We start from the raw sequence: 16230 nt of genomic DNA, 5'->3' as shown, positions 1-16230 counted from the left end.
TCTTAGCGAGCGCTCTCTCTGACATTATCTGCTCTTCACGGTGCTCCTTTGAAGATAAGATATGTTTGCATTCTTTAATTGTGAGAAAGAACTGCCATCGCTGTCTTGTAATGAAGCACAGTTTAAACGTTTGACTAAAGGGTGTTATTTCATGTCTAGAGGGCTCTAATAATGTTAACAGTGTGGGAGAGTTTATAAGGGCTTAAAATATATAAAAATAACCATACAAACATATGGTTTCTACTTCGCGGATTTTCACCTATCGAGGGATTACTGTATTTAGAAGGTCGTAAACAGGTTTTCTATGCTCTAACTGCGAAAATATTCGATTTATAAATAAAGAATCCTACTTCGCGGAAATTCATTTATCGCGGCAGAGTCTGGAACGGATTAACCGCGATAAACGAGGGTTGACTGTATACCAAGGTACCACTGTACAATTAGCTTGGTTTTAGATTTTCTATGCTTTTAACCTCAGTGTTACAGTTGATAGATGTATTTCCACTGTGGTTTTCTAATTCTTTCAACACTGTTGTGAAAGTTGCAATACTGTTTTTTAGATGTTATGATGCATTAGCCTACATTTATATAAGACAGCACAGGATAACTATTCCAACATTATACAGTAAAGATCCCCTCATATTTTGTCTTGGAAATTAGATCTCTGATTGGCAACAATATACCCATTTACTTAGAACCTAATTATACTCGACTCACTGACCAAGTTAATGAACTATAAAATTCTTTTTTTTTTTTTTCAAAACTGAATTTTTTATCTATTTCTTTCAATGCTGTATAAATCAATTACATTAAAAACTATACATAAACCCTTTTCATTAAATAAAAAATAAAGTGACATTGCTTTTGCTTTAGTGTTTTCATAAATATGCTCCTAACTTAGATGCTTTCATCTTTTAATCACTGAAAAACTCTCTTAGGGAACTACCTGCATACTTCATGCTCTAAAAATTACAACATTTGTCACATTTTAAACAAATATAACCACTTAAGGGAAAGGTTTGAAGAATCAAGGTAGTATCAAGTATCCAGACTTGGCATACATGTTTCACAAGATAGTTGTCTAGATTTTCATGGCCTACCTATCACATTATACAAAAACTAAGAAATGCTGCAAAAAACTGGGAAATGTTGCAATGTTTAAAAAAAGCTTTCCTTTGTCAATTTTTTAAGAACTATTTTCTGTTATGTGAATATATCCTCCATTTACTTCCTGGACATTTATCCTCATTTTACTCTTAAAAGATACCTAATCCGCATGAAGAAATTGTAATTTATTTTCAAACTACCAAGAAATCACTAATAAAATTGTAAGTAAACAGAGAAGGAACTTGCACATATAACACCTAATTTACTTCAAATAAAGAAATATTCCTTTATTTGTGAAAGGCCAATCAAAGATTACATGAGTGCTGATGAATCTGTTCCATATATTTTCATAGGCAATAAAATTTGAAATGAAATTAAGTGATCAAAAAAACAGAAAAGTAATTTCATACTTGTATTTAAGAAATAACTAAGTAAAGAAATAAAAAAAAATAATAATATAAAGAACATCAGCCATTTTCTATGAATAATATTGGCTAAAACATTAAAATTTAACTGAACTAAAGATTATCAAATGTTAGCCTAGGGTTTCTTTAAAGCAGCAATCCATAATTATGGTGTATGTTAAGCAAACACTTCATTACATTTTACTCTGCGGTTTAGAGTTTTAAAGCACTCTTGCAACACTGTTTGCAATTAAGTACAAACCTGAACAACTAAGTGTGCACCATCAAGCCTTTATTGAGCCAATTTAACAGTGGAAGACTATGAGTGGACTCAGCACACAAAAAGCAAAGCACATTTTTACTGGACATTAACTCAATTTCACTGTAGGAAATGATTAGGAGCTAAAAAAAGATTAAAGAACTATAATAATTATAATTATTATTACACATTTAATGTACTTTTTGAATTCAAGCCATGGGATGATGAATCATGCATCATGTAGCTTGTTGAACTAACGTCTCTACATTGTTTTTCCCCATAAATTAGGATGTTAAATATGACATATATAATACATTCCACACTTATATACCACATACATAAAAACATAAATTGTCAGAACTGTATGCACCTTGAAATTAAGACCTGTCACTTTGTTTCTGCATATTCAAATAGTGTAAAATGCACTACTAGATCCTCTGCGATGTATGACATTACAATTAAACAAAAATAATTATTAATTTTTTAACTTTCATACCTTTGACTGTTTCAGAGAGTCACCTGCTACCTGCTTTTCACCTTTGTCCTTTCCTCCACTTATGCAAGAATCTTTCGTTGACTTAGTCTTAGCTAAATTCTGAGAAGATGATTCCAGCTCAGGACATTTACTTTTTTTAGGCAGACTTTGGTTTTCTTGTAAACAGTCATCTTCCCTTTCCTTTTCACCTTTATTTTTTCCTGGATTTAACTGAGAACCTTTTTTTGGTGTTGCGTGTGTACTTTTTTCCATCGTTGCTGAATTTGGAGTAGTTAGTTCATGTTCAGTATTTTTAATTTTTTCCGCTGAACTTTGTCTTGTTTTGATAGATTCTTTCAATACTTGTGCATAATTCTTATTCTTACCCACTGAGCAGTCCATCTCTTGTACATGCGTTGGAAATGTAGGACTGTCTGCCGGGGCTGATATAGGGCTACTTTCAGAGTGTTGAAAATCATTTAAACAATCACTGGCAGACTGGTCGTCAGATTTTAGTGGCAAAAGATTTTTGGTGCGGTCTTCTCTATGCTTGAAGTCCTTACTGAAGTCTTTAACTTCCTCTTCAGCTTTCAATGTTCCCTTAGATACTGCTTCAACTCCCGCTTCTAAGCTCAGTTGTTCATTTTCATCCATTTGTATATCATGATTTTCAGAGATATTGGGATCAAGTCCTTTATCATTATTTTCTAGGTGATTTGAAACATTGTTTTCCACATCTTTCTTCTCTTCCACTGTTTCAAGACTGATGTCTTGTAGACTTGATGCACTTTCCTCTTGGGTAATGTCAGAAAAGTCTGAACTACTCCTGTCACCTGCGACAGAAAGACGTTCTTCTGTTTGCACTTTTTTCCTGCTCTTTTTCTTCTTTTTCTAAAATAAAGAAATGAAAATATGATACTGTACAAAAGATTAAAAATACATCTGTTGCTCTGGATATGCACGCTTTCTGTAATTTAATTCATATGAATATGCCTTCGATAAAAAATTCTTCCATATGTAAATTATTTTATCAAAATATTGAATTTTTAAATGTTTTCCACTAAAAAGGTAATAATGTCAAACTGCAGAAAATATGAAATGTATTATCGCCATGGAGGTAAAGGCTGAGACAGCCAGACTGTTATATTCCCAAACCCAAAACCTATTGCACCTGACTCTGTTCTAGCAATTCTTGAAATTTAGCTTCAAATTGGTATCGCTCAGTTTCTGGAGAATCAAATGTAAGGCTTCTTCAAAGGACTAGCTATCCAGATAAAAATACACCCAGGAGTGACCTGTTAAGGCAGAAGTCTCCAATAGTCCAAACAAAAAAGTAACTACTTGGCTTGGGACTACAACTATTAAAAATGCCAAAGCTGACACAGATTGTTCAAGGACGCTGACCTTTATCATCGAAGTGTGTATATATGGGAGTTTTTTTTTCTCTCTCTAATAAATTAATCATTAAATATCAATTGTGGCATGCTATCTTAGCAGAATGCAACTCTCCAATTTTATTATACTGTACATGTTCAATGGAGTTTCTACATTGATGAAACAGGCCAATTCTCAACTGCTGTTATACTGCTGCCAGTCAAGCATCTAGGATTGGTTTGGTACTTGAATGCTGCTGTCCTGAGCTGGCAGGAATGCCTGAAGAATATGTGGTGTTTGAAAATCACTGCTACCCAGCAGCACTGTAAAAAATGCATTCCAATCATATGAAAGCAAAAGGCATGGTCATCCAAACCACTTATCTTGTTTTTACCAAGAGAGGGAGATACAAGTGAGAATATATATAGGGTATATTTAGAAATGTATATGTAGTCTCAAAAATTATCTTAACTGGTATATAATCAATTTAAATAAATGATCATATAATTACTTATGTATAAATCCATTCATAGCTATCATGAATAGAGCTGCTAGATTATTTTTGTAAATCTGGCTATGTATTGATAATGTTTAATTATAAATGACAGCAACTGAATTTATATTGTCGGGGATATCAACTCACATCTTTTGAAGAGATAAAACCAATAATATTAGATTTCTATAACTGCAGTTTATTAAATTAGTTAAATTTTTCTTTAACAATTATGTTTGGCACTGTGTTTCATTCCCAAGGACCAACAAACAAAAATGTAAGGCCACACTGCAGAAACTTTTTTTTTTTTCTTTTCTGTCTAGAAGATCTATAATAAAGACACTGCTAAGACAGTTCTCCAATGAATAAAAAGAGAGAATGGCAAGAGAAAACATGACAGATTTATTCTGGAAAGATGTAGTACCCCCCCATGCACCCTTCTATGCACAAGGCTACCCCTGTCATTGGAAATTATACAATACACAGCCAATAGCATGGTTAATAAGATTTTAAGAATATACAAGTCAATCTTAATATTAGACTGTTAGAGGAAAAAGTACAAATTATTAAGGGTATAAAATTTGGTTGGGGCATGGAGGCAGGCCCTGGAAAGTGAGGAGTCTACTATTTAAAAAAATGTAAGTAACCCTCCTGTATATCAATAGTCCCTTCATATTTTATTCTATGTTATTTTTAATATGCTGTGTTGTCCTTTTACATTGCATCAGTACTACCAAGACAAATTCCTAGTACACACTGGTCCACCTGTCCCATAAAGTGAACTCTAATTCCAATTATGATCCCAAACAAGTTGCGCTATAAAGTTTTTTGGAATTGTGTCTACAGCTAAATAAGCTATAAAGATACAGGAAACACTTGCAATTGGAAAAATCTACATACCCTAGCCCTTGGAATTTCATTTTGGTCTTCAGAAGGTCTCTTTTGTTCTTTTAATGGCTTTACATCTTTCATATCTGCAGAGAGGCTATCACCCATTTTCACCACTGCATCATCCACCATGGTGACATCCATGATTCGATCACCCTTGCTATCTGTATTTAAAAAAAAAAAAAAAAAGTTTGTTTTAAACTGGGATGTTTTTAGTAATAGGTACATCTGTGACTTTTGGATTAAACTACAGTACATGAGTAAATTAGCTAACACTGGAACACCCTACACTCAAACGGATAACCTATTATATTTACCATAAACTAAATACAGTGCACAATATTCCAAATGGTCACACTGAAAAAACAAAATGGATACTTATAACATCTGTGGTGGGCTGGCGCCCTGCCCAGGGTTTGTTTCCTGCCTTGCACCCTGTGTTGGCTGGGATTGGCTCCAGCAGACCCCTGTGACCCTGTAGTTAGGATATAGCGGGTTGGATAATGGATGGATGGATACTTCTAACATGTTAGGCGGAAAAGGCTTAGATGTACAAAATTATAATCATGTAAGAATTGCAACAAGACAGTATCCTCTTACACAAAGAAAAAAAAAAAACTCTACTAACCCTTTGCATCTTCCTTACAAAAGCTTGCCTCATGACCCTACCATATCTGCCCCATTTTCAGTGAACACTCACCCCAGCTCTCTTCCCAGGTCTACACCAGTGATGTTTTCATAACAACAATGAGAACTAGAACTAAAAATATTGTTTTTTGTTTTACAAGAATGAGAACTGAAATCAAGGCAAACAGAGAAATTAAAACTAAATAAAAATAAAAATTAATGATATGTGAATGAACTAAAATGAGAATGAAAACCAAGTAAAAACAAAAAAGCAGCAATAGCATTTTCATTCAATCCAATTCAGTTGTGCAGAGTGGTTATTTCTAGGTCGCCCTGAGTGTTCAGTTACGTTGCGCTATTCACTATGTGAATGGCGATCTTGTAACTTGGGATTACTATAGTCACGTGGCACACCTTCCATAAAGGACCAATGTTTTGTTTGTTGAGCACATTTGGCAAGTCGGGTTTTAGCAGTAAGCACTTGTGGTTGACAATAGCGAGTTTTGCACAGAAGTTTGTAGGTAGAAAGCGAGGAAGTAACGTGTGGAAATACTTTAACTACAACAAAGATAATAAAAGCAAATGTAGCGTGCAAAAAGAAGAAAAGTGTCTCGGAATTTCAGTTCCCAGCTGGAGCAGTACTTAGTGAAGGTCCAGCACTTCTCTAGCACAATAACTGCACTTGATACGGGGACGTGCGGCCTCACCTGTCATCATGAAAAGTAAAAAAACTAATAATGATAAACTAAATTTGTTTACTGGTCTATACTATAAATTTCTTTTCTGTACGATTCCAATAATTTTGATCATTTTTATAGTCAAAAATCGCTGAATTTGTGCATTTCCTGATCAAATATAGGTGAGAAACGCCAGGTGCAACAGCAATGAGACGAGCCTCACCTCACCTCTGATTGCGCTATCCCTCACACACTGGGTTGATGCATGCAATTGGCGCATGCCTGTTGCTGTCTCTCTGTACATTGCGAATATGTTTGCACACGCGTTTATTGTACACCCTGACTTTCTACAGTCATGTCTAATATCTTTCAACATTAGAATTACCAAAGCCTACAAAAAAAACTCTGATCTGACCCACCTTAAATCCGTTCGCACACCTCCGTCAGCGTCTTTTGTCCTGTAAATGTGCCGATAAAGACAACCAGCAAGCAGCCTGGTATCCCATCCCCCACACTGCCGCAGAACATACAGAATGTTTTCCCAGCTCATGCCTTGATTGATTATCTGGGAGAGAAGTGCTGGAGTTTTAGAGTGGAAATGATAGATTGTTATTTGGAACACATGCATTTCATCTGTATTCCATTTCCACAATAATCTGTGTAAACATATTGTTAACACAGAAATGTTTTTCATATTTTAGTAGTAAATGACAAAATGTTGGCATAAACTATATAATGTGTAAAGCCTGAAGTACAAAGATCAAATAAACACTTTCATAAAAGGTTCAAGAGCAGTACAACAGCTTCCGTGGCGTAGCGGTAAGATTTGCTGATTTGTAATCAAGAGTCCCTAGTTCGAGCCCGACTGCCTCCTATATTTGCCGTTTTCAGTAGTGAGCTGCTCTAATTGTTATTATACAGTACACACATACATTTGGTTTGCGTCTGTAACAGACGGTGTACTTCTATAGAACTTGTAAGTTACCTTTTTTTTCCACTTTTATTCTCTCAGTCATGATCACGATACATACTACCATCCAAGGGATCTGACGCTATTAGTTTTTACTTGAAACTGGGAGTAACTGTAGATGTGAGGGTTGTTTTGAGTTAATGGAACTGGACATTCTTTGATCTGGAAGGATAAAAGCTGACACACAAACTTTGGTGAAACTGCCTTCTTATCTTGCCGTCACTTGATTTTTTTTTTTTATTATTCAGTTTTATTGAGTGTTCCTGCTCACGCTGAATTAGTATGCACTTTATGGTCTATGATGTCAAAAAAAAAACCAAAGACATAAGTATACATGATATTTGGAATTATTCATTTTATGGGGAAAGTGGCTGTCTTAGAACAGAAGCTTGTCGATGTTGCATCCTCCTTTTCTTTTTCCATCGCCTTTTCTAGTAAGATGCAGCAACGAAGTTCCTCTACAAGGAACTTGAAACACTCTTCTTTTCTCAGTGGCCCTTGCACAGTACATGTGGATTGATCGCCACCAGGTCAAGCTTGTTATAGCACACAGCAACTGGCCACCTGCGTGTTCCTGCTCACACTGAATAAGCTCACGCCTTCTGGTGCACAATGTCAACGCAGCACAGAGAAAAAAAGAAAGAGACAAATATATGGGACATTGGGCATAAATTTATTGTACTTGTAAAAGTTAGCTTTTTTCAGTTTTATTCTCTCAATCACGATACTGCTCTAACCCTCCGCCCCTCCTGTTGTGACTTTAATTAACAGTGCCAGTATAAATTCACACCCAATCTGATGCTGTTTGTTTCAAATAATATTGCATTAGTGCGATGATGTTTTCTGATTGGTACCAGTGTTCTCCCCAGATATATTTTTCCAGTCGGGTGGCATGAAAAAGTAGCCGGGTGAGGCAGGACGAGGAAATTTGGTGGAGGGGAAAATTAAATGTGCACTACAGTAATCCCTCCTCGATCGCGGGGGTTGCGTTCCAGAACCCCACACAATAGGTGGAAATCCGCAAAGTAGAAACCACATGTTTGTATGGTTATTTTTATATATATTTTAAACCCTTAGAAACTCTCCCACACCGTTTATAAATATTCTCCGCACAGTTATACAGTAAACCCTTGTTTATCTCGGTTAATCCGCTCCAGACAGATAAATGAATTTCCACGAAGTAGGATTCTTTATTTATAAATCTAATATTTTCGCAGTTAGAGCATTGAAAACCTGTTTACGACCTTCTAAATACATTTTTTTAACATATTAGAGCCATCTAAACATGAAATAACACCCTTTAGTCAAAAGTTTAAACTATGCTCCATGACAAGACATAGATGACTGTTTTTTTTCTCACAATTAAAAGAATGCAAACATATCTTCCTCTTCAAGGTGCGCGTCAGGAGCGGAGAATGTCAGAAAGAGAGAGTAAAGTAAACAATCAAAAATCAATAGGGCTGTTGCGCTTTTAAGTATGCAAGAACTGCAATAAAGCGCTGCAATGAAGGGATCAATGTGAAGGCAGCACTTCAGCATTTTTTAGAGGAGCGTTCGTACCTTCTTAGCAAACAGCCACTGTGCAAACAGCTCCTCTGCTCACACCTCCTCCTTCAGGAGCAGAGAATGTCAGAGAGAGTGAGAGAGACAGAGAAAAGCAAACAATCAAAAATCAATAGGGGCTGTTAGAGCTTTTAAGTGTGCGAAGCACTGCGCAGGAAGCATATCGTATATCATTGAGGAGTTTTATTTAATATGTAATACGTGCTCTGATTGGGTAGCTTCTCAGCCATCTGCCAATAGCGTCCCTTGTATGAAATCAACTGGGCAAACAAACTGAGAAAGCATGTACCATAAATTAAAAGAACAATTGTCCGCAGAAATCCGCGAACCAGCGAAAAATCTGTGATATATATTTAGATATGCTTACATATAAAATCCGCAATGGACTGAAGCCGCGAAAGTCGAAGCACGATATAGCGAGGGATCACTGTATTTTTATTAGTTAACTAGCAAAATACCCGTGCTTCGCAGCGGAGAAGTAGTGTGTTAAAGAAGTAATGAAAAAGAAAAGGAAACATTTTAATAATAACGTAACATGACATGATTGACAATGTAATTGTGTTGTCATTGTTATGAGTGTTGCTGGCATATTATTATATATATATATATATATATATATATATATATTATATATACATACATACTAATAAAAGGCAAAGCCCTCACTGACTCACTGACACACTCATCACTAATTCTCCAACTTCCCGTGTGGGTGGAAGGCTGAAATTTGGCAGATTCATTCCTTACAGCTTCCTTCAAAAAGATGGGCAGGTTTCATTTCGAAATTCTGCGCATAATGGTCATAACCTGGAAGCTGTTTTTCTCCATTTACTGTAATGGAGTTGAGCTCGAAAGCCGTGGGGGAGTTTCGTGTGACATCATCACGCCTCCCACGTAATCACACAGTACGTAGAAAACCAGAGAGAGCTCCAAAAAGCGCTGAAGAAAACATGCATTATATAATTGAGAAGGCAGCGAAACAATAAGAAGCGAGCGACTGACATATACAACCATATTCATGAGTGCTGCTACTTCGGAAACAAAGCACGTTGTAAACCTAAAGTTTAAATTAAGTTCATAGACAGGCTGCCGCTGGCGTTTGTAATTTAGTGCCTGCCCATATAAGGCCGTCCGTCAGCGGCAATCCAATAGAAACACTGCCGCTAAATATTCACGGGTGATGTTGCCTGGTCTGATGAGTCTCGATTTCTGTTGAGACATTCAAATGGTAGAGTCAGAATTTGGCGTAAACAGAATGAGAACATGGATCCATCCTGCCTTGTTACCACTGTGCAGGCTGGTGGTGGTGGTGTAATGGTGTGGGGGATGTTTTCTTGGCACTTTAGGCCCCTTACTGCCAAATGGGCATCGTTTAAATGCCACGGGCCAGATGAGCATTGTTTCTGACCATGTCCATCCCTTCATGACCACCATGTACCCATCTTCTGATGGCTACTTCCAGCAGCATAATGCACTATGTCACAAAGCTCGAATCATTTCAAATTGGTTTCTTGAACATGACAATGAGTTCACTGTACTAAAATGGCCCCCACAGTCACCAGATCTCAACCCAATAGAGCATCTTTGGGATGTGGTGGTACGGGAGCATCGTGCCCTGGATGTGCATCCCACAAATCTCCATCAACTGCAAGATGCTATCCTATCAATATGGGCCAACATTTCTAAAGAATGCTTTCAGCACCTTGTTGAATCAATGCCACGTAGAATTAAGGCAGTTCTGAAGGCGAAACGGGGTCAAACACTGTATTAGTATGGTGTTCCTAACAATCCTTTAGGTGAGTATACATACACATATACAGTGGTGTGAAAAACTATTTGCCCCCTTCCTGATTTCTTATTCTTTTGCATGTTTGTCACACAAAATGTTTCTGATCATCTAACACATTTAACCATTAGTCAAATATAACACAAGTAAACACAAAATGCAGTTTTTAAATGATGGTTTTTATTATTTAGGGAGAAAAAATCCAAACCTACATGGCCCTGTGTGAAAAAGTAATTGCCCCTTGTTAAAAAATAACCTAACTGTGGTGTATCACACCTGAGTTCAATTTCCGTAGCCACCCCCAGGCCTGAATACTGCCACACCTGTTTCAATCAAGAAATCACTTAAATAGGAGCTGCCTGACATAGAGAAGTAGACCAAAAGCACCTCAAAAGCTAGACATCATACCAAGATCCAAAGAAATTCAGCAACAAATGAGAACAGAAGTAATTGAGATCTATCAGTCTGGTAAAGGTTATGAAGCCATTTCTAAAGCTTTGGGACTCCAGCGAACCACAGTGAGAGCCATTATCCACAAATGACAAAAACATGGAACAGTGGTGAACCTTCCCAGGAGTGGCCAGCCGACCAAAATTACTCCAAGAGAGCAGAGACGACTCATCCGAGAGGTCACAAAAGACCCCAGGACAACGTCTAAAGAACTGCAGGCCTCACTTGCCTCAATTAAGGTCAGTGTTCACGACTCCACCATAAGAAAGAGACTGGGCAAAAACGGCCTGCATGGCAGATTTCCAAGACGCAAACCACTGTTACGTGAAAAGAACATTAGGGCTCGTCTCAGTTTTGCTAAGAAATATCTCAATGATTGCCAAAATTTTGAGAAAATACCTTGTGGACTGATGAGACAAAAGTTGAACTTTTTGGAAGGCAAATGTCCCGTTACATCTGGCGTAAAAGGAACACAGCATTTCAGAAAAAGAACATCATACCAACAGTAAAATATGGTGGTGGTAGTGTGATGGTCTGGGGTTGTTTTGCTGCTTCAGGACCTGGAAGGCTTGCTGTGATAGATAGAACCATGAATTCTACTGTCTACCAAAAAATCCTGAAGGAGAATGTCCGGCCATCTGTTAGTCAACTCAAGCTGAAGCGATCTTGGGTGCTGCAACAGGACAATGACCCAAAACACACCAGCAAATCCACCTCAGAATGGCTGAAGAAAAACAAAATGAAGACTTTGGAGTGGCCTAGTCAAAGTCCTGACCTGAATCCAATGGTATGACCTTAAAAAGGCGGTTCATGCTAGAAAACCCTCAAATAAAGCTGAATTACAATAATTCTGCAAAGATGAGTGGGCCAAAATTCCTCCAGAGCGCTGTAAAAGACTCATTGCAAGATATCACAAACGCCTGATTGCAGTTATTGCTGCTAAGGGTGGCCCAACCAGTAATTAGGTTCAGGGGGCAATTACTTTTTCACACAGCGCCATGTAGGTTTGGATTTTTTTTTTCTCCTTAAATAATAAAAACCATAATTTAAAAAGTACATTTTGTGTTTACTTCTGTTATATATGACTAATGGTTTAATGTGTTTGATGATCAGAAACATTTTCTGTGACAAACATGCAAAAAAATAAGAAATCAGGAAGGGGGCAAATAGTTTTTCACACCACTGTATATACATACATATATATATATATATATATATATATATATACATACACATACTAGCAAAATACCAGCGCAGCGGAGAAGTAGTGTGTTAAAGAAGCAATGAAAAAGAAAAGGAAACATTTTGAAAATAACGTAACATGATTGTCAATGTAATTGTTTTGTCACTGTTGTGAGTGATGAGTGTTGTTGTCATATATATATATATATTTACACACACACAAACATATATATATACATATCTATACATATACACATACACATATATACATACATATATACATACATATATACACACACACACATTATATATATATATATATATACATATACATACATATCTACATATATACACACACAGCTATTTCGTATCAGTGCAATACGCTGCTTGTTAAAACGGATAACTCTCTCCGCTCTTACGTGCAAGTCTGCGTGGATATTATGAACTATCGTATTTGTTCAAGTTCTATTTAAATTTTAAATAGAAGGAATTTTTATTTAGTCGACAGAAATATCTTTGGTAGGAATGGTAAAAACAGACAGGAATATTATTCGTGAATAAATCAACTCAAACCTTAAATAACTTAAAAGAACAAACATTCAAATTTCTTTACTCTTATGTAAATTTATATAAAAAATAAACTTAGATTTTAAATATCCCAAAAGATTTTGCTCTCCATAAAAATATATCCTTTCAAAATTATACAAATTCAAATATGAACATGCTGCATAACAAAACCTGGAAATATAAATAAAATGTGTTCCTTTCAGCAATAACAAATCAAATCATTAAGTTGTCTTTGCTCATATGTCATTTTAGAGCTGGACGCCTGGCATCTTTTTTTGGCAACAGGTTTGTTTCTGTTTGGTGTGAGGTTCTGTGTTGTGGAGATTCTCAGGATGGATTGCAGGTGCTCATCAGTGAGGCGACTCCTGTGTGCTGTTTTGTTAGTCTTTATCACTGAGAAGAGCTTCTCACACAGATATGTGCTACCAAACATGCACAAGGTTCGAGCCGCATGTAGACGGACTTTTTGTTCTTCAAAGTCACCAAAGCGCCGTGCAAACTCAGTGCGCCGGTTTATCAGCAAAGTGCGATTTGGGAACACCGTAGTGACGACTTGGTTTAACATTACTTGGCAACAGGGAAAGTTGCACTGGTGCATTTGTGTCTCCCATAAAAGCAACTTCACTTGAAATCACTTTGTGATTGTGCACGGGTAAAAACGTCCGCTGGTGTCAGATTCTTATTTAATTCTTCTGCTTTCTGTATCTTCTGCATTGCATTCAGGTCTTTCAGCCTCACTGATGAGCACCTGCAATCCATCCTGAGAATCTCCACAACACAGAACTCCCTGATGTTTTGTCTCATAGTGCCGTCTTAGATTAAATTCTGTAATTACAGCCACATTAGCTCCACAAATGAGACACACGGGTTCAGTAAACATATACTCAGCCTCCCATCGGTTTTAAAGGCTCTATTTTCAGAATCAACTTTTCTCTTCAGCATCGTGTGAGCTAGCTTCGCAATAACTTGCAGCATCATAAGCTAGACTTGATTAACGCGGTAAGTGTTCGGCAAGGCAGCTGAAGCGCTGCATTATGGGATCTGTAGTTTATTGTGTTACCAGCGCTTCATATACCCGGGCCATTAATAACAATAATACAGTATATAAAATGATCTCGCGGGCTGGATATAATTACACGCCGGGCCGGATGTGGCCCGCCTTGAGTTTGACACATATGGACTAAATAGAACTTGAAAAGATATATTTTTCAAATGTGATCGCAATTCAGATAGAGTTGACGCGCACTACAGCCTGCATGCCTCAATAAGTCATCCTCCCCTCGCTCTTACTTTTTACCGTTCATCTAATGAATACACTGAGTATGGCTTTACCAAAACAATCATTGATGGCGAATAAAGTATCCATTATTCGAGTATGTAGATCGGGATATATATATACATATATATATACCCGCGTATCGCAGCGAGAAGTAGTGTGTTAAAAAGCTAGAAAAGAAAAGGGAACATTTTAAAAATAACGTAACATGACTGTCAATATACAGTATTTGTTTTGTGAGTGTTACTGAGTGTTGCTGTCATCAATGATTTGATTATCATTATTTCTTTCAATCAGGTTTGTATTTGTAGGATGTGTTGTGTTCAAGTTACATTCCATGTTTGTCAATCGTTGTAAAGATGACAGGTTTCATTCATCGATTCGTTTCTTACTGCATCAATAAACAGCTCGTCTTCTTCTTTATCTGAGACCTGACACACTGCATGCACGGGTTTTTTTACACTGTCTTCCTTTAGCGGGACATTGACTTTTTCCACCGTGTGCTTTGTTTCCGCAGTAGCTGGATTTATGAATATGCTTGTATGTATCAGGCGCTTCATATTTTTGCTGCCTTTTCAATTGTGTAATTCGGTTTTGTTCAGCGCTCTTTGGAACTGTTGCTTTTATCTGTGCACTCGTCAGTTCACGTGAGCCGCTCGGTGTACATGCATCGAAGGTTCCCAGCTGTGCTGGTGCCATCTCGTGCTATGTCCATGGCTGTATTTAATGTTACCTTAGTCCTGGCACTTAAAACTTTCTCTCGCAGTTTCGCTGAGTTTGTGTCAAACACCACCCTGACCATCTCATCTTCCTCTGCATAAGGACAGTCCTTCACCCGTGAATATTTAGTTGGAGTTTGCTATTGGATTGCCGCTGACGGACGGCCTTATATGGGCAGGCACTAAATTACAAACGCCAGCGACAGCCTGTCTATGAACTTAATTTAAAGTGTAGGTTTACATCGTGCTTTGTTTCCCACACGGGAAGTTGGAGAGTTAGTGATGAGTCAGTGAGTGAGTGAGGGCTTTGCCTTTTATTAGTATATATATATATATATATATATATATATATATATATATATATATATATAGATAGATATATATATATATAGATATATATATATATAGATAGATAGATATATATAGATAGATAGATAGATATATATATGTGTGTGTGTGTGTATATGTGTATATATATATATACACACAAACCGGATTCCAAAAAAGTTGGGACACTAAACAAATTGTGAATAAAAACTGAACGCATTGATGTGGAGATGGCAAATGTCAATATTTTATTTGTAATAGAACGTAGATGACAGATCAAACGTTTAATCCGAGTAAATGTATCATTTTAAAGGAAAAATATGTTGATTCAAAATTTCATGGTGTCAACAAATCCCAAAAAAGTTATATATATATGACAGCAACACTCACAACAGTGACAAAACAATTACATTGACAATCATGTTACGTTATTTTCAAAATGTTTCCTTTTCTTTTTCATTGCTTCTTTAACACACTACTTCTCCACTGCGAAGCGCGGGTATTTTGCTAGTCTATAATAAAAGGCAAAGCCCTCACTGACTGACTGACTGACTGACTGACTGACTGACTGACTGACTGATCACTAATTCTCCAACTTCCCATGTAGGTAGAAAGCTGAAATTTGGTAGGCTCATTCCTTACAGCTTCCTTACAAAAGTTAAGCAGGTTTCATTTCGAAATTCTACAAGTAACGGTCATAACGGTAGATAACGGTCGACAACGTCCGCCATGTTGAACTTTCTTATTTATGGCCCAATCTTCACGAAATTTGGTAGTTGGCTTCCCTGCACTAACCAAAACCGATTTACATACTTATTTCGGTGGTATGACACCACTGTCGGCCGCCATATTGAATTTTCCAAACGTCACTAATTCTCCAATTCTCCAACTTCCCGTGTAGGTAGAAGGCTGAAATTTGGCAGGCCCATTCCTTACAGCTTACTTACAACAATTAAACAGGTTTCATTTCGAAATTCTACGCATAACGGTCATAACGGTCAAAAACGTCCACCATGTTGAACTTTCTTATTTACGGCCCCATCTTCACGAAATTTGGCAGGTGGCTTCCCCGAGCTAACCGAAACC

At 37.0% G+C, this 16230-nt stretch overlaps 1 protein-coding gene across 3 annotated transcripts in view; it reads right to left on the bottom strand.

Moving 5' to 3' along the window:
- The window catches only part of rnf213a (ring finger protein 213a), a 377172-nt gene that overhangs the window by 343128 nt on the left and 17814 nt on the right, over nt 1-16230 (bottom strand). For all 3 annotated transcript variants that reach the window (XM_039739973.1, XM_039739975.1, XM_039739974.1), the window contains 2 exons: nt 5013-5164; nt 2267-3136 (listed from right to left, as the gene is read on the bottom strand). In XM_039739973.1, coding sequence (XP_039595907.1) covers nt 2267-3136; nt 5013-5164 — 1022 coding nt within the window. The remainder of the gene's footprint in view (nt 1-2266; nt 3137-5012; nt 5165-16230) is intronic.

The sequence above is a fragment of the Polypterus senegalus genome, chromosome 17 (assembly GCF_016835505.1).
Source record: "Polypterus senegalus isolate Bchr_013 chromosome 17, ASM1683550v1, whole genome shotgun sequence".
NCBI classification, from domain to species: Eukaryota; Metazoa; Chordata; class Cladistia; order Polypteriformes; family Polypteridae; genus Polypterus; species Polypterus senegalus.
The sequence above is the reverse complement of the archived record's forward strand: the minus strand, read 5'-3'. Positions and strand labels throughout refer to the sequence as shown.